General features: G+C 47.4%; 1 protein-coding gene and 1 non-coding gene across 3 annotated transcripts in view; both read right to left on the reverse strand.

Annotated features, from left to right (window-relative positions):
• nup85 (nucleoporin 85) overlaps positions 1 to 20,592 on the reverse strand; it is a 49,158-nt gene extending 28,566 nt beyond the window's left edge. Inside the window, exons 1-9 of one of the 2 annotated variants that reach the window (XM_041217385.1) lie at positions 20,395 to 20,592; positions 14,458 to 14,548; positions 12,225 to 12,384; positions 7,525 to 7,601; positions 5,010 to 5,053; positions 3,871 to 3,940; positions 2,881 to 3,002; positions 2,104 to 2,238; positions 218 to 340 (exon numbers count right to left, since the gene is read on the reverse strand). In XM_041217385.1, the coding sequence (XP_041073319.1) occupies positions 218 to 340; positions 2,104 to 2,238; positions 2,881 to 3,002; positions 3,871 to 3,940; positions 5,010 to 5,053; positions 7,525 to 7,601; positions 12,225 to 12,384; positions 14,458 to 14,548; positions 20,395 to 20,454 (882 nt within the window). In that variant the 5' untranslated portion in view covers positions 20,455 to 20,592. The remainder of the gene's footprint in view (positions 1 to 217; positions 341 to 2,103; positions 2,239 to 2,880; positions 3,003 to 3,870; positions 3,941 to 5,009; positions 5,054 to 7,524; positions 7,602 to 12,224; positions 12,385 to 14,457; positions 14,549 to 20,394) is intronic. The other variant, XM_041217386.1, reaches the window with a different exon arrangement.
• Positions 606 to 678, reverse strand: trnak-cuu. The gene has a single exon. It is a non-coding gene; the product is annotated as a tRNA-Lys (tRNA).
• Positions 20,593 to 21,389: the final 797 nt, after the last annotated feature.

A 21,389-nucleotide genomic window follows, 5' to 3' on the forward strand; every position in this document is an offset into this window, starting at 1 on the left:
GTGCTGATCCTAATGGCTTTTTCCCTTCCCAAAAAAGTTTGTGTTCTATCAGTCTGTGAGAGCTCCACGAATAGCATGCTGCTGGGAGTGGGTGTTCTTGTTGGCTTTTTTATGATTGAGATACTGAGAGCGAGAGTTCCAAAATTCTCAGAGAGAGTTCCACTTTACAGGCCAGGATATCATTGAATCAGAGCTCAGCAGTGGCCTTCTTTCTTACCTTACAAATTAGCAGTAGCTCACCATTCGATGCGAAAGTTCCCTCTTTCAGGCATCGGTCACACTCCTCTTGCCAGTGACGCCATTTCAACTCGAACTCTGTTACTGTCTGATTACTGCCATGCTGAGGTGAGGTAAAGCAGAATGTCAAGAAAACATGAAATGGTTCAGTATTCACAAAGACAGTAACATTCCCACAGAAAATGTCTTTGCCCTAATAATTAAGTCATCAGACAGCGGCAGGACACAGCACATTAGAACTTGAGCATTAGGTTCACGTGAATGAAAATGCTCCAAGTTCCCAAGTGAGCTAAGGCAACAGCTCGTGTAGGGACAAATTTTCCAACCCGTACTACTATTATTCAGATTTTTTTTTAAGCTTTTTACATCGCCCAGCTTGGGGCTCGAACCCACGACCCTGGTATTAAGAGTCTCATGCTCTACCGACTGAGCTAGCCGGGCACACCGAACCACAGAACCTGGGTCCCAAATTGATCTGGGATGGCAGTAAAAATATTACAATCAGCCGGCGCTGTGAGGAGGAGCAGAAGCAATCAGCCCACTCCAGATCAGTAATCAATGCAGCCAGAGGGACAGGTTCAGTCTTGACTGGGATGTTCTCCATGGTCAAATAGGCCTAGTTAGGCTCACAAGGCAGAACAGCCACTCCAACGATGCAGAGGACATGTGGAACCAGCCTTCGACTACAATAAAACCAGCCAAGTACGTCACTTCTTAGTAAACACACCTATTTTACCAGTGAAGCCTTCCAATCCCTGACAAGAAGGAAACAACTGTCCAACTTCCTAACCTTCCATCAGTCCAGTTGCAAGGTCTGGAATGGAAGGGGCACAGTGAGGGGTCTCTAACACTTTCCTTGTTTGGCGCTACGCAGCTGTGTCCCAATGCTACGTCTGAAGACACTGATACGAAGAATGGAGTATTCCTGTTTCGGGATGATGTAGCACAGAGGAAACTGCACTAAGAGTAGCTCTTAGCAAAATTCCCCATCAATCAACAAAATTCAGACAAGCCAAAGCACTCAATCTGAAACATAAGCACGACTAAGACCGGGTTACTTGGGGTTCAGAGGCTGGATTAGACGTGGAGTTATGGTAGACACCCATGCTGTATACAACACCCAAGAACTGCTTAACAGCACAGAAAACAGACTTGCCCACCCGGTGCTCTCACTTCCCTCTACTCAGCATTCTCTCCCTCTTGGTGTCACAACACGGATCAGTAAGTAAGCAGGTGAGGAGACTGGTTTGGACACGACCTTTTCAAATCCTAGACAGAAATTGAAAGCCATCCAGATTGATGGATGAAAGCTTCCTTTGACTGCTGCAGTAATGTTTGCCTGTAAATTGAATTTGGCCAGTCCCTTATTCCACACACAAAACTGCATCAACCCAGGCTCACAGCGAGAGAGACAAGGGTATAATGTTTCAGATTATCCAGTCTGTTTTCTAATCTTAGCTGAGCAGTAGCAGTTGGGATGGGACAATTGATCTCAGCAGCCCAAACCTGGGGAGATGCAGGGAATAAATCAGCAGGAACACTGATCACAGTCCAGCTGTCCCAGGTTGTTGCCTGTAGGTGACGGCAAAGCTGGGAACTGGTCTGTGCTGCTGATCTGATGCTCACAGTTAAGGGTCACACATAAATAATGGCCACTTAAAAGGAGATACCAGGCAAAAGTCAGAGCTTGAAGAAATATACTTCAGCAGCAGTCACCACCTGAGGGAAGAGAGAAAATTAACAAAAAAATATAACCATTCAGCACAGGATATAAAAGGACCCTTGGAATTCTACTCGAAAGTGAGTCAGCTTCTTCAGAGCACAACAGGAGGGGAGGGAACAAAGAAACCCAACTTGGTAACATACAAAGAAAATGGGCATCTTCCTCATCAGTTCATCCATAGACATGTACATGGAACTTTGTGCAGGTTGAGTCACAGCCTTCTTAACCAGCATCTGTCGAGCTTCCTCCAACCGACCTTGTAGAACGTAGCCAGTAACCTAGAAAATTACAAGAACGTCAGACCTGAATCTCTCCAGCTCAGGAATACTCCCACTCCAAGGGACTAGGTACTTCACATCAGCCTTTCGTTCCCTACCCCGGGGCCAAACTCCTGCCACCACTCCCAGAGCTAGAACCAAAGCCTCATTATGATTGCCATTTCTCACCAGAAACCTGAATGTACGGCTCTAAATAAGGATAACCACCAGACTGTAATTATTTTACGTTAGCTGAAGTCAGGTATTTGAAATTCTCTGCAGATATCTAGCCAGGGCACTGTCCAACAGCTGTCATTGCCTAAGATAGGGAAGTGCATTATTCCAAATAACCACTTTCCATATGTAAACTAGACAGTCTCAACAAGCTATTCAACGATGGGGGCCCTCACAATGAAAACACAACTTGTCAGCACAGAGCACCAGATAATGATCAGGAATGGGAGGTGTGGCCCATTCAATTCCCCTTGCTATCCCAGGACAATGGTTACATGTAGTGCCCCAGCTGAGGCAAGGGCTGGACCGGTGTGACCCAGTAATACAGAAGGTGCTTTAGGATTGTGAACTTATTCTTTGGAACTACAATCTCAGCCACTATCAACTCCATCAAACCAGGGCTCCTGGCAGCACCAGGTCATCACTCACCACATTCCAGTAGTACAGATGTTCTGCAGGGTTTTCAGAATCCAGGACCTGACCAGTCATAGCATCCACCTGGCAAATATGTACTCTGATCCAGTCCAGAAGGAGTGACATGAGAGAACCAGCTGCAATCAGACATTACTGCCTTAGTATTTCCACAAAGCATGGTTGTAGCATCCAGTTAAAACAATTCTGAGTCACAACCCATTGCTGCAGCTGAATCCTAGTTTCACGTTCCTGCTGGGGTACAGTTCCCACAGACTCCAGCAAGTTTATGTTCCTGTTGGGGTGCAGGAACCACAGGTTCCTGCTCCTGCTGAGGCACAGGCCCTACAGGCTCTGGCAGTCCTCTGGCATATTTCATACTCAAGCCAGACAATGGCAGTGACAGGCTATTCAACCAGAGGGCATCATAACCAGCTTAACCCTGGTCAACATCCATACATTCCATTCACACAGCAACCAAGAGCAGGGGCTGTGATGGAACCTTCTCCTCTTTTCCCCAGTAGAATCACTCCTGTTGTCTCAGCTAACCCTTCGAATATGGAGATGCCAGCCTAGTGAGTCCTGGCCCACACAACCCTCAGTGATGCCTGCATTCCAGTCAACCCAAGGTGGCTGAAAATTTTTATTTCTACTAATTTTAGTCATCTAGGGTTGTGGTACTGGACAAACAACCCTTCAGGTTGTGAATTCAAATCCCACCCAGATAAGTTGTGAAATTGAATTACTAATTTGTGGACTGGATCCAGAGAATCACTGTGAAGGTATCGGCTTGTTGTAAAAACTCAAATGGTTCAATGGGTGCTCTTCAGGGTAAAGCACCTGCCACTCCAGCTCCACACCCACACCATCATTGACTGTCCTGAGAATGGGTAACTGATGGATCCTTGCCAGTGTCAGTGTCACCCATTTCCAAAAACAGGTAGAGAAAAAGTTAAATCAAACTAAGTCAAGCACTGCAAGGTCACACAGGCAGCTTCCCAACCTCACCTTGAGCTGCTTCAATGAAAAGGATCTCGCAAAGATTCCAGATCAGCTCCATCGCAGACAGAATTGAAACCTGCCATTAAAAGAGGAAACCCTGCTGTTACCCTCAGTCAGCACACAAGACTTTACTCCAAAAACTGAAACTACTTTAAGAATACACAGGGCCTGGGCACTGCAGTGAGCTAGACATTCAGGGGCTGAGCTCAGATTCAGTCAAGACCAAAGAGATGCAAGTCTCCTTCCATCTCCTAGCTGAAAGGATTCCCATGTGAGATGAGTTTGGACAGCTTCAGTACAGAAAACAGGTTTCTTTGGTATCAACTAACCCATGCTGCATCTGCCCTGGGAGTGTTTGATGGGGACAGTGTTGAGAAAGTTTCACTCTGCATTGAACCCAGTCCTGTACCTGCCCTGGGAGTTTGATAGGACTGTATAGAGGGAGCTTTACCCTGTACCTAACCTCGTAGTGTACCTGCCCTGGGAGTGTTTGGTCTGAATTACAATGTTTTATCCACCACAAATTTTTCAATTCTGAGGCAGATATACACTTTTACTAGCTTGTATATTCTTTGGTATTCTTGTTTCTGGACTGATTCCCGAATGAGCCTCCCCTGAAGGACAATGTAAATTAACATGGTCAGAGTTCCTTAGAAATTCATGTCATTCTCAAAGATTTAGGCTCAAATTTAGCTGAGTTCAGCTGGATCTCAGTAGCTGGTCTATCCTGAATGTGGACTGTGAAAGCCCAGATAGGACAGTGAGGCCATTACTCCAGCCTCAGGTAAACACAGTATATGTAGGCGAGACTTGCTTACAACACTGTGGCTCGGAGTCTGTGCCCACAGAGCCTGTACTCTGGCGAGGGGTCAGCATCTTTAGAAAAGAAACAAAATCGAGGTAAATTAGTGAAAAGCAGCCATAGCTCCTCTGCCTACTCCAGTGGTACAGTATCTTACAGCCTGAATGCTCTACAGCCCTGGAAGGGAACAGCAGCTTCAACATTGCTCACATCGTGAAAATAACTCATTTGCAATTCTAGTGCAACACAAAACAATCTATCTGCAATAGATATGGATCTTAGGAATCACCTCCTCCTCAGCCCAATCAAACATTAACTAAACAGTGCTTGAGTGTTCTCGTACCTGATCCTCATACTGTACTGAGGTAGCTGGATCCTGAGAGAAAACTGAGAAAAGAAAAATAAATGTTATTGTAAATACCGCTCACTAAAATCATCAGACATGCAAAACGTAGGCAAAGAAGGCAGTGCAGAGAAGGACACCAAAACTGACCAAGCCTAATGGGATGATCTTCGATGAAAGTGGTTTTCAGAAATGTATGATTGGATACAAGGGAATGTAGTGGCACGTAAGCATTCTTGGAAACTGGTTGATAAAGCATCTCAAGAGAAGCTCGTTACAAAAGTTCCACATGGATCAATAAGCAGAGAACATGGATTTAAGAGGATTGACAAAATATCCAGGGAAGATAAGGAGAATTTCTTTTTGTTACCCAGCAAGTTGTTGCGATCTGGAGATCACTGTTTGAAAGGGCAGTGGAAGCAGATTCAATAGTAACTTTCAGAAGGGAATTGGATCAAAACTTGAAAGGAAAGAATTGCAGGGTTATTGGGAAAAAGCAGGCAAGTGGGATTAATTGGATAGTTCTTTCAAAGAGCTGGCACAGGCACAATGGGCCAAATGGCCTCCATCTATGCTGCTATTCTTTCAGCTGCCTGAGCCCTGAGCTCTGGAATTTTCTCCCCAAACTTCTCCACCTCTCTCTCTCTCTCCCTTGGCTCTTTTAACATGTTCCTTAAAACCGACCTTTTTGACTGATCTTTCAGTCATCTGCCCTGATATCTCCTTCTCTGGTTCCTTTTCAACATTTAATTGCTACAGTTCTAGTTCAGCATCTTGAGATCGTGGCTATGTTAAAGGCACCGTATAAATACAAGTTGCAGTTGTATGATTCTAAGAGGGAATGTAACAACATCGATAGAAAGCTGACAAGCAACAAGAGACAAAGAATTAAGGTGAATGAGTGTTGCTTGGTTTGGATCAATCCAGTCATTAATTACAACTGCTCTGTACGCTAGAACTTTTCTTTTTGCAAACACTTGTTGCCGGAGTTTGAAGGCAGCTGAACTGGCACAGCTGATCTGGTGTTGGATCTCCTAGTCAATGGTGGCCTTTTGAAATAGATGGCTGCCAAGGTATGGGTAATATTCAACATATTCCAGGGGATTTTTTAAACATATTAGAGGAACATCAGTGTAAAATTCTCATCATGGAGTGAGGAGAGGAATTAGAAGAAATTTATTTCCACAGAGGGTTTCTGAAGCCTTGAATACTTTGCCACAGGGAGCAGTCGAGGGAGAGACAACCTAACCATTAAGGGAAAAGGAGAATAAGTATCTAAAGCAGGTGACATGATGAGTTGAATGGTCTCCTTTTGTACAGTGCACGATTCTATAGAATGAGCCATGATAAAACATTTAAGAAACTCAAACACTGCAGTTGAGAAAAAATTAGATAAAAGAAGGATATAAAACAGTACATTGTATTGAGTAAGCCTTGAATGGTAATTAACTCAAGAAAGGACCAAAGGACATAAATTTACATGTGCAAAAAGGAAATTTAAACAGCTACAAGGAAGATCCCCTTAACCCAAAGTGGGATACATATGGAATTGAACTGCCGCAGAGTAGATGAGGCATGTTCAAGAAGCTCGATGTTAAGAATGTTTACAAAATTATGAGTGGCATGGACAGAGTAGATAGTCAGAAGCTTTTTCCCAGAGTGGAAGAGTCAATTACTAGGGGACATTGATTTAAGGTGAGAGGAGAAAACTTTAGAGGAGATGTGCGGGGCAAGTTTTTTACGCAGAGGGTAGTGAGTGTCTGGAATTCGCTGCCAGAGGAGGTGGTGGAAGCAGGTACGATAGTGGTGTTTAAGAGGCAGCTTGACAAATACATGAATAGGATGGGAATAGAGGGATACGGACCCCAGAAGTGCAAAATGTTTTAGTTTGACAGGCAATATGATGGGCGCAGGCTTGGAGAGCCGAAGGGCCTGTTCCTGTGCTGTACTTTTCTTTGAAAAAAAAATGGGAGTTTCTGGGTATTGGAGAAATGGATTTCAATGGGCTGAATGGACTTCTCTAATCTTTGACTTTCACTAAATACAGTCATTAGACAGCAAACAGAAGCAGGACTCAAACCTGCCTAATTAAAGGGAGTGGAGACCAATCTTAGCCCCCCCTCCGCCTCCCCCCCACCACCACCACTTGCAATTAGTTAAATCCACACAAATTATGGGATTTCCTATTCAGCATGGCTCAAATAACCTCTGGATAAGCTTGTTCCTCTCCCTTCATCCCACCACTCAGTCACACAGAGAGTCAACTACTCCCTGTATAAACTCACTGAGCTATTGTGGAAGCTGTAAGCAGCCAGTTATGGGACAGGAGCAGATAACTTATAAAACAATGCCTTCCACGAGAAAGGAAATGAGCAGGTTTTTTTTAACCAATTTAAAAAGCACAAAGCACAGGAGGAGTGAGTAACATTGTTTTCTGAAACCCCTGATATTTTGATGGCTGGTATGTAATGAATTTCTCTGCAGTAAAATCTTCACATTGTGATTTGCAGCTTACCATTTCCTGCAGCTTTGTGCAGTTCTTCCAGGTAAGCTCTTATCACCGAGCGATAGTTCCTGCTGATAGAGACTAACCTGCAACAAAAATCATCTGTTACCACATGGGAATAACACATTACCCACCCTCCCCATCTCCCACACCACCCCCACTCCAGGGGATGCCAAAGCAGCTGGAGTACTTCCAGGTATACAAGGGCTTCATCACATGATGATATAAGAGTTCAAAAGAATGGTAAATCTGGAACATTAATACACATTAAACCTGACAATTTGATAAGGGCCCAAAATAGAAACTGTTGAAAGCGACATTTAGGGTAATGACAGGAAGGAATCAACATGCAGAGTTGAGCTCGACTGACTGGAATGTGGGTATTTTTCTAAACAGCCTCTCATCTCAATCAATCTCATGAATTAGATCGGATACCTCAGACAAGGCCAAAAATCAAAGCACAGCTTTGCTCCTCATAATGGTTCAATGCTATCCTAGAAACTGCCTTTATCCAGCCATTAAGGCAGCTAACTCCTGGTGTCTGACCAAGGCTCTGTGCAACTGAAGCATAACTTCCACTCATTTGTATTCCAACAAAAATTCTATCCTTTGATATATACAGTGCAAAGCTGAAGCCCCGGTACAGATGCCTGGGGAACACCAAGTCACATCTCGTCAATCAGGACGATCTAACATTTATCTCAACCCTGTCTCCCAACCAATTTCCAACTCATATCACAAGATCACCTTTATAATTCTGTGCACGTTCATTTTGTTAATCATCTCATTGCTGAACTTGATCATTTGAAAGCCCATGGAGATTACATCCACAGGCATTCCCCATTAATGACCTCATCAAAAGATTCAACTAAATCAACCCGACATGGCCTACTATTCACAAATCCACAGTGAGTCTTTCTGATCAGCTCAAATTTTGTCTAAGTGCTCAGTCACTGTCTCTAAACCCACAGCTAAGTTGAGCCGATAGTGAAACAAAAACAGAATTACCTGGAAAAACTCAGCAGGTCTGGCAGCATCGATGGAGAAGAAAAGAGTTGACATTTCGAGTCCTCATGACCATTCAACAGAACTGATTTTTCTTTACAAGGAGAGGGGTGAAATATAAGCTGGTTTAAGTTTTTTTTTGGGGGGGGGGGGTGGAGGAGGAGAAGTGGAGGGGGGTTGTTGTTGTAGGGACAAGCAAGCAGTGATAGGAGCAGATCATCAAAAGATGTCACAGAGAAAAGAACAAAAGAACACAGAGGTGTTGAAGTTGGTGATATTATCTAAACGAATGTGCTAATTAAGAATGGATGGTAGGGCACTCAAGGTTTGGCTCTAGTGGGGGTGGGGGGGCATAAAAGACTTAAAAATAATGGAAATAAGTGGGAAAAGAAAAATCTATATGAATTATTGGAAAAAAACAAAAGGAAGGGGGAAGAAACAGAAAGGGGGTGGGGATGGAGGAGGGAGCGCAAGACCTAAAGTTGTTGAATTCAATATTCAGTCCGGAAGGCTGTAAAGTGCCTAGTCGAAGATGAGGTGTTGTTCCTCCAGTTTGCGTTGGGCTTCACTGGAACAATGCAGCAGGCCAAGGACAAACATGTGGGCAAGAGAGCAGGGTGGAGTGTTAAAATGGCAAGCAACAGGGAGGTTTGGGTCATTCTTGAGGACAGACCGCAGGTGTTCTGCAAAGCAGTCGCCCAGTTTACGTTTGGTCTCTCCAATGTAGAGGAGACCGCATTGGGAGCAACGAATGCAGTAGACTAAGTTGGGGGAAATGCAAGTGAAATGCTGCTTCACTTGAAAGGAGTGTTTGGGCCCTTGGATGGTGAGGAGAGAGGAAGTGAAGGGGCAGGTGTTACATCTTTTGCGTGGGCATGGGGAGGTGCCATAGGTGGGGGTTGAGGAGTAGGGGGTGATGGAGGAGTGGACCAGGGTGTCCTGGAGGGAACGATCCCTACGGAATGCCGCCGGGGGGGGGTGAAGGGAAGATGTGCTTGGTAGTGGCATCATGCTGGAGTTGGCGGAAATGGCGGAGGATGATCCTTTGAATGCGGAGGCTGGTGGGGTGATAAGTGAGGACAAGGGGGACCCTATCATGTTTCTGGGAGGGAGGAGAAGGCGTGAGGGCGGATGCGCGGGAGATGGGCCGGACATAGTTGACGGCCCTGTCAACAACCGTGGGTGGAAAACCTCGGTTAAGGAAGAAGGAGGACATATCAGAGGAACTGTTTTTGAAGGTAGCATCATCGGAACAGATGCGACGGAGGCGAAGGAACTGAGAGAATAGGATGCAGTCCTTACAGGAAGCGGGGTGTGAGGAGCTGTAGTCGAGGTAGCTGTGGGAGTCGGTAGGTTTGTAATGGATATTGGTGGACAGTCTATCACCAGAGATTGAGACAGAGAGGTCAAGGAAGGGAAGTGTCAGAGATGGACCACGTGAAAATGATGGAGGGGTGGAGATTGGAAGCAAAATTAATAAATTTTTCCAAGTCCCGATGAGAGCATGAAGCAGCACCGAAGTAATCATCGATGTACCGGAGAAAGAGATGTGGAAGGGGGCCGGAGTAGGACTGGAACAAGGAATGTTCCACATACCCCATAAAGAGACAGGCATAGCTGGGGCCCATGCGGGTACCCATAGCCACACCTTTTATTTGGAGGAAGTGAGAGGAGTTGAAGGAGAAATTGTTCGGTGTGAGAACAAGTTCAGCCAGACGGAGGAGAGTAGTGGTGGATGGGGATTGTTTGGGTCTCTCTTCGAGGAAGAAGCTAAGGGCCCTCAGACCATCCTGGTGGGGGATGGAGGTGTAGAGGGATTGGATGTCCATGGTGAAGAGGAAGCGGTTGGGGCCAGGGAACTGGTAATTATTGATGTGACGTAAGGTGTCAGAGGAATCACAGATGTAGGTGGGAAGGGACTGGACAAGGGGAGAGAGAAGGGAGTCAAGATAACGAGAAATGAGTTCCGTGGGGCAGGAGCAAGCTGACACGATCGGTCTACCAGGACAGTTCTGTTTGTGGATTTTGGGTAGGGGGTAGAAGCGGGTCGTCTGAGGTTGGGCGACTATCAGGTTGGAAGCTGTGGGAGGAAGATCCCCAGAGGAGATGAGGTCAGTGACAGTCCTGGAAACAATGGCTTGATGTTCAGTGGTGGGGTCATGGTCCAGGGAGATGTAGGAGCAAGTGTCTGTGAGTTGACGCTCAGCCTCCGCGAGGTAGAGGTCAGTGCGCCAGACAACAACAGCACCACCCTTGTCAGCGGGTTTGATGACAATGTCAGGGTTGGACCTGAGAGAACGGAGGGCAGTAAGTTCGGAGAGAGGGAGATTAGAATGGGTGAGAGGAGCAGAGAAATTGAGACGACTAATGTCGCGCCGACAATTCTCAATGAAAAGATCAAGAGAAGGTAAGAATCCAGAGGGAGGGGTCCAGGTGGAGGGAGAATATTGGAGGTGGGTAAAAGGATCCGTTGAACGGGGAGAGGACTCCTGCCCAAAGAAGTGAGTCTGGAGACAAAGACAGCGGAAGAAGAGGTCAGCATCGTGCCGAGCCCGAAATTCATTGAGATAAGGGTGTAAGGATATGAAACTAAGTCTTTTGCTAAGCACTGAACGTTCAGCGTCGGAGAGGGGAAGGTCAGGGGGTATAGTGAATACACGGCTGGGGTTGGGATTGGAAGATGGGGTGGGGATGGAGGGACAGGCAGGGGTGGAGGGTCCAAGATGGGTGTTGGTGTCGATGAGTTGTTGGAGCTTGCGTTCCTTAGCACTTGAGAGAAAGAGAAGTTTCTTGTTGAGGCGTCGGATGAGACGAAGAATAAAATGAAACTGGGGGCACAGGCAGCTTTGAAAAAGGGTAGGGCGGTGCTGCTGGAGGGAGAGGTCGAGTGTGTTCATATGGCGAAAGCAAAATCAGTTCTGCGGAAGGGTCATGAGGACTCGAAACGTCAACTCTTTTCTTCTCTGTCGATGCTGCCAGACCTGCTGAGTTTTTCCAGGTAATTCTGTTTTTGTTTTGGATTTCCAGCATCCGCAGTTTTTTGTTTTTATATTTGAGCTGATAGTGTGTTGTTACCTGGTTTCGCTTTCCCACTCCTGACATTTGTAATTTTCCATATTAAAAACAGAATACGCCAGAAATAATGAGGGCTTTCAAAATGTTTTGTTTTTATTTCAGATTCCCAGTATGCTCAGTACCTTCCTCATGTTTGTAATTTTCCAGATGTTTTATTCCTTATGCTAGCTGTGGGTGTCTGCAGGACTCTGATTTGGGAAATAGTCACCATCTTGTCCACATGCCCTGATGCTGTTTCTCTTCACACTTTATTTTTCATCCTTTGTGTTTAATTTCTTTCAGATATTTTATTATCTTTTTCCATTGATGGCCTGACAAGGCAGCTATTAGAGGGCAACAATGGCATCCTGACAACCTAACCTTCATGCTTTCCCACAGCACAGTCACCACACCTTATAATAATCTGCTATACATGAAATGTTTTGAGATGCATCCAGGAAGCTTGATAAAGTGCAGAATAAATGCAAGTCTGTCTTTCTTATACCCACTACCCCATATTGCACCAAGGGAGCAAAATCATCCCCACTTCATTCATATCAATTTGTTACAAAGAGTGAACTACCTGAAGATAGGGGCCCACAGACTACACTTCAAAAGAAAACAAAATCTAGAAATCAGTTCCTACTCACTCTGTTTTCTGGGTAGTGCAATCCATCTGGGATTTCTGAAGTGTCATGAAAATGCCGTGTGATTCATTGAAAAGTTTACTCAGAATTGGCGAGTAAACATCCTTATCATTGTGGACAACTTGAATGAAGGGCATCCTCGAGGAACTGCCAAGGGCACTCTCTGGAACACAAAGAAGAGCTGGGAACTGTAACTGTACAGTCCACACAAAGCATACCAGACACAGCAAATGCTCTTCAACTACAATCGATTGACAGAATAATTTGAAACCACAACCTGCACAGCACTAAACCCTGAATCTGAAAGATCCAAAATCCAATCCCTAATCTGCTCTCATGGTTGATACAAACCAGAGTGCAATTAGCCTCCAAAATGTTTACAGCACAGAAGGAGGCTATTCAGCACATCCTATCTGTCACAGCTCTTAGCTGGAGCAATCCAATACTAATCCCCACTCTCCCACACACAAACTGTAGTCCTTTAACAATCCAAACTACTTTCACTGCCGCACTCTCTCCCCATAGCCCTGTATTAGTCCCAAACAAATCGCAGCACTTTGTTTTCTCCCCATAGCCCAGCATCAATTCAAACTAGTCCCACTGCTCAATTCGTTTTTCAACAATTTTCCAATTGTATCCATCTCTGCTGTTCCCTTCAGCAAAGTATTCCACTTTCTATTGACCTTCAAGTCCTGTGATGCCCTTTTGTAACTAACTTTCCAAATAGAGGAAGTTAAGGCCAATAACTTCCGAACTCGGGGCCCTGGGGGAGGATATGCTGGGGGCTCGCCCACCCAAGTCCCCAGGTAAGGCTTGCATGGGAATTGCCTGGGAAGTTCAAACTTCTGTTGGACAATTGCCCTGCAATGGGAACCATCCAAAACTCTGGTTTAAATCGCAAACTTTGGATGATTCCAACTGTCTTACAGCAATAGTTACCCAGAAAAAGTTAGAGCAATTAAAACCACTTCCAACTCCAGGTAACTATAGCACTGACCCTGACCCTCCACTAGAAATCCCAACTAACACCATCCCCCCGAACCCAACCAACTATTCCCACAAGAACATCCGACTACACACCCCCCCCCGGCTACCCGCAACGCCCCCCACCACCCAATCTTTTACCCCCAACCAACCAGCCTCCCACCCCTGACCACCCGGCTTCCCCCACACCTCCTGCCTACCCACCCCTCCATCCCACAATTTAACTTATACACTTACCTTCTTCCTGGCTTCTCAAAGTGGCTGGGCCTTTAAAGCTACCTGCTTTACAGCAGCTGCTGAAGTAAAAAAGGGGTGTGGCTTCCTTACCCTCGACACAAGGCCTTGGGAATCTGCTGCACTACACCGTTCTTAACCAGCCCGAGTCGGAAGGTTGGGCAAGAAAGGTGTGACTGCATTTCAGGGTAAGTAACTGTGATCGCCACTCCATGGAAGTCACAGCCCATTTAGTGCTAATATCTCAAGTCTCCAAACTGGAGTACCCCAATCACACTGTGTATCTGGTTTCAATATCCTTACCAAACCAGGCTCCCAAAAACAGCAGTCTGTACTTCAACAGAGAGGTCCACGTGCTTAACATTAATCCACTTTTCTACAATCTGTTCTCTATAGATGGTCTGACAGACCTGGGTCCTTCCTGCATTTTATATTCCAGGATATTTCCATTCTTGATGAAATGGTCATTCATAGAGATTCTCATTTCAAATAAAGGGAAAATTATAAAAAGGATATTTGGAAATAGAATTGGAGTTAATTGTGTCAGGACAGATTAATGAAATGATATACTACAGGAGGCGGCTATTTGATCCATTTTGCCTGTGCCGGCACTTTGATGGAGCAATCCAATTAGTTCCACTTATCTGATTTTTCCTCAATGCTCTCCAATTTATTTTTCTTTCAAGTGTTTTTCCAATTCTCTTTTGAAAAATTATGATCGAATCTGCTTCCGTCATCCTTTCAGGCTATTCATTCCGTATCACAGCAACCAGCCGCATAAATATTTTGCCCCACGTTGTTTCTGGTTCTCTTTTCAATTGCTTTAAATCCATGTTGTCTGGTGGAAATAGTTACTCCCTATTTACTCTATCACTTGTGTGGGAGTGTGTGCAAAGCATCTCCTTCTTGTCAGATTAAAACGATTGGGAGAAACATTATTATATTCAGCTTAGGACAACAGCAATTTCTCATTATGTATAATTTAGAATTTTTTATAAATAATCTCGTGTCACAATACCTGTCCGGTCATGCCGTGTTGGATAGAGCAACATTTGTGTAGGGCCCCATTCAAATCCAATGGGCTCTCCAGGATCCACTCCTGGAATATTCTGGAAACAGCAAAGATGACAAAAGCAATTAAATTGAAACTCCTCAGTCGAGGAAGAAATGTTTTACTTTCCCTCTGAAGTGCTTCACCCTTAGAGGCCCCTTTCTCAAACAAGACGTCCGCCCCCACCAGGTGGGTGTAAAAGACCCTAGCGCACGATTGGAAGAAGAGGAGGGGAGTTCTCCCTGATATCCTGACCAATATTTGTTCAACCAGCAGCAGTAAAAACAGATCAGCCGGCCATTTTCATATGGATTGTGCGCAGCAAGAATCCACACCTTGTTTTCCTCCCACCCCACCCAATGCCAGCATGGCTTTGTTTTCCCCCACCACTGCCCCTGTCCCCACCCCTGTGTGCCCAAATTGGCTGTCACATTACAACAGTAACTACACTTCAAAATGAAAAACAAACTTGCAAGGTCGGGGTGAGTGGGCAAATACTCTCTCTGCCTCCCTCCCCCCATTCCCCCAGTTGGATCCTGGTCACTGGTTTAGTTGGACTAATGGATCCATGTTGCACACTTCTTTTGGGATGACCGAGTCGGTACCACAGACAGAGCAGATTTGCAGGCTGTTCTTATGTAGAACACATTCTATTCATTTACAAAGGAACTCAGCAGCTACACTTGTGTATTTACAACTAATGCCCTGTCTCTACATTACAGACTCGAACTCTAGACTACTCACTACCGACTACAAAGGTAGCCTGCACTACTCTGTCACTGGATAATAAGATCATGCGATCTTCTATTACAACATTCTTCTTAAAGACATATTACACATCAGATTACCACATCCCTCCCACTTTACTCAGAAATACACTTTACAATTACAACTTTTCTCAAAGTACTCACACAGATATGTAATTTATAAATTCTGTCTTTCTGGGGATTTCCTTATGCGTGTGGAACCTCTCAGCTCCACAGCTTCAGAGGTTTTGCCAGGAACCTGCTTTTCTGATGTTGTCCGAACATGAGTCTACGGTGGGCACCTGCAAATCTGTTTCTTCAACTCCTGCAAGTACAGCCGATCCTTCAAACACATCTATACTCAAGATGAGCTCCTTCAACAGGAGATGTTTGTTTCTCTCCTCCTCATATGATCTATATGTCTCTGTATGATTCGGTCGTCTGCTTTCACATGGTAAGAGAGGGGTCCAGTAACTACTTATTTCACCTGATAACCGCTTAGATCCTTTACCAAGATTTTTCCACATATACCTATACCGACTCTCCTACGGTAAACTTCCCGTCACGGCTATGCCAATCATGTACAATTTTCTGACTTCTCAGACTCCGTTCCACCTTCCCCCCTAAATTTGGCTGAATCCCAGTCTCAGTGATTCATCAACAATATCACAAGTGTGACACCTGTTGTCGTGTGAGGGGTATTTCTATAATGGAAAAGAAAACCTACTAACTTGGTCGCTATGGAGTCTCCAGTTAATTTCTTATCATTTTTGAATGTTTGAACTGCTCGCTCAGCCAGTCCATTCGATGATGGGTGGAATGAAGTTTTTACATGAGTAATACCATTGAGGCTGATAAACCATTGAAACTCAGCACTCTGTAAACGCTGTGCCAACATCTGATAATGACCACTTCCAGTAGTCCGCTGATGGCGAAACTTTGTTGTAGCTTGTCAATTGTAGCAGATGATGTTGATGACTTTATTTCATATATATCCATCCATTTTGAGTAGGCATCAACAATGAGCAGAAACAATGTTCCCATAAAAGGTCATGGTCAATAAGCAATCGTACCCATGACCTTCCTGGTCACTCCCACAGGTGTAACGGAGCTGCTGGAGGTAACTTGTGCTCTTGTTGACACTGCATACAACCTGTCAATAAGCTCTCTATTTCTCCATTCATTCCAGGCCACCATAGATAGCTACGTGCTATGCTCTTCATTCAGGAAATACCTGGGTGTGCACGATGTAATTCAGTTAACAAAGGTTTTCATCCTTTTGGAGGAACAATCACTCGAGCTCCCCACAATAAGATACCCTCCCGGCTGGTTGTCTCGTATCTTCTGTTAAAATAAGATTCCTGTTCTTGTGACCAACCGTGAAGAACTTGTTCTCGTACTTTGGATAAGACTGGATCTCGATTTGTCCAATCTCTAATCTGTCTAGCACATACCAGGGATGAATCTAAGAAGTTCAACAATAAAACGAGTTCTTAAGGAACTGGAACATCCTCATCGTTTTCTTTCAAAGGCAAATGACTAAGCGCATCAGCGTTTGCAATCTGACTTCCAAGCCTTTGGATGAAAGTATACTCATACACTGCCAGAATCAATGCACATCTCTATTCTTGCTGAGACTATGGGTGGTATAGTCTTGTCTTTACTGAACAAGCCTAGCAAAGGTTTGTGGTCTGAAACGATTGTAAAATGATGGTCGTGTACATACTGATGAAATCTCTTGACACCAAAGATGATTGACAAACTTTCTTTTTCTATCTGTGAGTATCCCTTTTCCACTATGTTGAGTGTTCTTGATACATATCCAATAGGTCGTTCTGAGCCATCATCCATTCAATGGGAGAGCACTGCTCCCACTCCATAAGGGGATGCGTCACATGTCAGAACTAACACTTTCCTTTGGTCAAAATGTACCAATAGGGTGGATGAATGCCACAGCTGTTTCACTTTTGTGAAAGCTTCTTTCTGTGGTGTTCGCCAAGATCAACGTTGGTTTCTCTTGAGTAGGTGATACAGGGGTGGCCATTCTATCAACAAATTAGGTAAAAAGCATCCATAGTAACTGATCATCCCCAAGAATGAAAATAAAAATACCTGGAAAAACTCAGCAGGTCTGGCAGCATCTGCGGAGAGGAACACAGTTAACGAGTTCTGTTGAAGAGTCATACGGACTTGAAACATGAAATGTGTTCCTCTCCGCAGATGCTGCCAGACCTGCTGAGTTTTTCCAGGTATTTTTATTTTTGTTTTGGATTTCCAGCAACTGCAGTTTTTTGCTTTTATCCCCAAGAATGATTTTAGCTCAAGGGTGTTCCTTGGTACTGGTGCCTCTCTAATTGCTCTCACTTTTTCTTCAACTGGGTGGAGGCCCTGTACATCTACCCTGTGATCCAAATAGACTCTCTCTTTCGCCCACGTGGAGGTCAGTGCCATTTTGCGCTCCCTGTATGGTTTTCGAGTCCCTCACTGGGGCTTCCATAGTCAGTGCGTCTTCCTGCACCTTCTGATTTGTTTCAGACAGTAATCTCTTCTGAATTGAATCTTCATTTATACCATACACCAAACGATCTCTAAGCATTTCATTTACAGACGTACCAAACTCGCAATATTCTGTTAATTGTTTCAGACTTGCCACATAACAAGCGACTGTCTCCCCTGGGGTTCGAGTTAAATTTGAACCATTGCATCGTTACCGAGGGCTTAGGCTGGTAATGATTCTTCACAAGATTCACTAAATCATCAAAACTTTTCGAATCCGGAGCACTGGGTGCCATTGAACTTCATATCAATCCATAAGTCTTGCTCCCACACGTGGATAAGAGGGTCGCTCGCCTCTTCTCCACCCCAACAATGTCATCAGCTTGGAAACAGAACGCGAGGCATTCAACATAATGAGACAAATTGTCCACCGCTGGGTGGAAAGAATCAACTCTTCCAAACCGTGGCAGGCTCCGAGGGGACTGCTTCGATGATTAAGATGGAAATTCTATTTACAATTACCGTGCGAGGTCCGGCCTGATTTTGATTCACTTGGTTTCCTTCCTCGCTTTTCTTGCTTTTTTTCCCGTCCTTCCTTGCTTTGTCCACCTCACTGCCAGTTTGTTGGATCCTTGTCACTGGTTTAGTTGGATTAATGGATCCATGTTGCACATTTCTTTTGGGATGACTGAGTCGGTACCACAGACAGAGCAGAGAAGCAGACAGTTCTTATGTAGGACACATTCTATTTATTTACAAAGGAACTCAGCAGCTACACTTGTGTATTTACAACTAAAGCCCTGTCTCTACATTACAGACTCTTAACGCTAGATTACTCACTACCGACTAGGAAGGTAGCCTACACTACTCTGTCATTGGATAATAAGATCATGTGATCATGTATTATAACATTCTCCTTAAAGATATATTACATATAAAATTACCACAACCCCCAATCCCCCTCCCCTTCACCCACCCACTAACATTTCTCCCACTACATCCCGCTCGCCATCCCTCTCCATGCCCCCCATCCCCCCCCCACCCCATCTCCTCTCCCCCCTTCCCTCCCCCCCTCCCTCTGCCCCCCTCCCCCCTCCCTCTCCCCCACCTCCCCCGCCCTCTCCCCCCCTCCCTCTCCCTGCCTCCCTCTCCCCCCCTCCCTCTCCCTGCCTCCCTCCCCCCCCCGCCCTCTCCCTCCCTCTCCCTCTCCCTCCCTCCCTCTCCCCCCCCGCCCTCTCCCTCCCTCTCTCTCCCCCCCCGCCCTCCCTCTCCCTCCCTCCCTCCCTCTCCCCCCTCTCCCCCCCGCCCTCCCTCTCCCCCCCTCCCCCCTCCCTCCCTCTCCCCCCCTCTCCCCCCCGCCCTCCCTCTCCCCCCCCTCCCCCCCTCCCTCCCTCTCCCCCCCTCTCCCCCCCTCCCTCCCTCTCCCCCCCTCTCCCCCCCGCCCTCCCTCTCCCCCCTCTCCCCCCCGCCCTCCGTCTCCCCCCCTCTCCCCCCCTCTCCCCCCCCTCCCCCCCTCCCTCCCCGCCCTCCCTCTCCCCCCCCTCCCTCTCCCCCCCTCTCCCCCCTCCCTCCCTCTCCCCCCTCTCCCCCCCGCCCTCCGTCTCCCCCCCTCTCCCCCCCTCTCCCCCCCTCTCCTCCCCGCCCTCCCTCTCCCCCCTCCCCCCCCGCCCTCCCTCTCCCCCCTCCCCCCCGCCCTCCCTCTCCCCCCTCCCCCCCTGCTCCCTCCCTCGCTCCCTCCCTCTCCCCCCTCTCCCGTCTTCCTTCCCCCCTCTCCCTCCCCCCTCCCTTCCCCCTCCCCCCCTCCCCCCCGCCCTCCCTCTCCCCCCTCCCTCCCTCCCTCCCCCCCGCCCTCCCTCTCCCCCCTCCCTCCCCCCCCCCTTCCCCCCCTCTCCCCCGCTTCCCTCCCCTCCTCTCCCCCCGCTTCCCTCCCCTCCTCTTCCCCCGCTTCCCTCCCCTCCTCTTCCCTCCCCTCCTCTCCCCCCGCTTCCCTCCCCTCCTCTCCCCCCGCTTCCCTCCCCTCCTCTCCCCCCGCTTCCCCCGCCCTCCCTCTCCCCCCTCCCCCCCGCTTCCCCCGCCCTCCCTCTCCCCCCTCCCCCCCGCTCCCTCCCTCCCTCTCCCCCCTCTCCCGCCTTCCTTCCCCCCCCTCTCCCGCCTTCCTTCCCCCCTCTCCCTCCCCCCCTCCCCCTTCCCCCCTTCCCGCCCTCCCCCCCTTCCCGCCCTCTCCCCCCTTCCCCCCCCTCTCCCCCGCTTCCCTCCCCTCCTCTCCCCCGCTTCCCTCCCCTCCTCTCCCCCGCTTCCCTCCCCTCCTCTCCCCCCGCTTCCCTCCCCTCCTCTCCCCCCGCTTCCCTCCCCTCCTCTCCCCCCGCTTCCCTCCCCTCCTCTCCCCCGCTTCCCTCCCCTCCTCTCCCCCCGCTTCCCTCCCCTCCTCTCCCTCCGCTTCCCTCCCCTCCTCTCCCTCCGCTTCCCTCCCCTCCTCTCCCTCCGCTTCCCTCCCCTCCTCTCCCCCAGCTTCCCTCCCCTCCTCTCCCTCCGCTTCCCTCCCCTCCTCTCCCTCCCCCCTCCTCTCCCCCCCTTCCCTCCCCCCTCCCCTTCCCTCCCCCCTCCCCTCTCTCCCCTCCATCCTTCTCTTTCCCCCCCCCCCATTTCTATCCTCCCCTCTCACCGTTGGAATCGGTTCATACTCAGTATCTGAATCCTCCATCCCGCTCGCTGGGTGCGCCATCCGCTCATCAAGGACCCCTTTAGGACGGCCTCACAGCTGCCTGATCAGCCGTGTCTAATCGTCACAGATCCTGGCCCGATTCCCCCCATCAGGATCGCAGGGATCTCCCGGCCGAGTCCCCGGGACCTCCTGTCTGTTTCTCTGCAAAGCCCCGGCCCGATTCCGGCTGAATGTACACGTCATCAAACAGCGACAGTTCGAGGAAAGGCCCCCATAGGAGGCGGGAAACTCTGGGCTTCAATCCGCTGCCTCCTGAGGTGTTAAAATTGGGAGAATGTTCCCCAGACCGAACAGCCGGACACAGCCGCAATATCAAAGCTAAACACTGCGGATGCTGCAAATCTGAGACAAAAAAACAGAAAATGCTGGAAAAACTCAGCGAGTCTGACAGTCTCTGTGGAGAGAGAAACAGAGATAACGTTTCCAGTCCGTGTGACTCTCCCTCAGAGATAGAGAGAAGTAAACATGTGATGAAGTTTATACTGTTTAAGGGGGGGGCGGTGGGACAGGTAGAGCTGGATAGAGGGCCAGTGATAGGTGGGGGCAAAGGAGAGATTGACAAAGATGTCATGAACAAAAGGACAAAGTGGGTGTTAATAGTAGTGCTACTGGCTAAAGGAGGTGCTGATAGTGGCATTAAGGTCAGAAAGCAGAATGTGGTAATAGCCGGACAAGGGTAAGCACTCTGGAAAGAACAACATGAACAAGTGACAGATGGCCCTTGTGGGGGTGGGGTGGGAGGCAGTGGTGGGGAAAAAAATTGATAATAGACTAAAAGGGGGTAAAACAATGAAAATTAAAAGTAAGTGGATTAAAAATAAAAATGAACGTTGAAAAAGGGATTAAAAGGAGGGTGAGAATGGAGGAGTGAGTTCATCGTCTGAAGTTGTTGAACTCAGTGTTACGTCCAGACGGCTGTCAAGTGCCTGATTGGG

The sequence above is a fragment of the Carcharodon carcharias genome, chromosome 22 (genome assembly GCF_017639515.1).
Source record: "Carcharodon carcharias isolate sCarCar2 chromosome 22, sCarCar2.pri, whole genome shotgun sequence".
NCBI classification, from domain to species: domain Eukaryota; kingdom Metazoa; phylum Chordata; class Chondrichthyes; order Lamniformes; family Lamnidae; genus Carcharodon; species Carcharodon carcharias.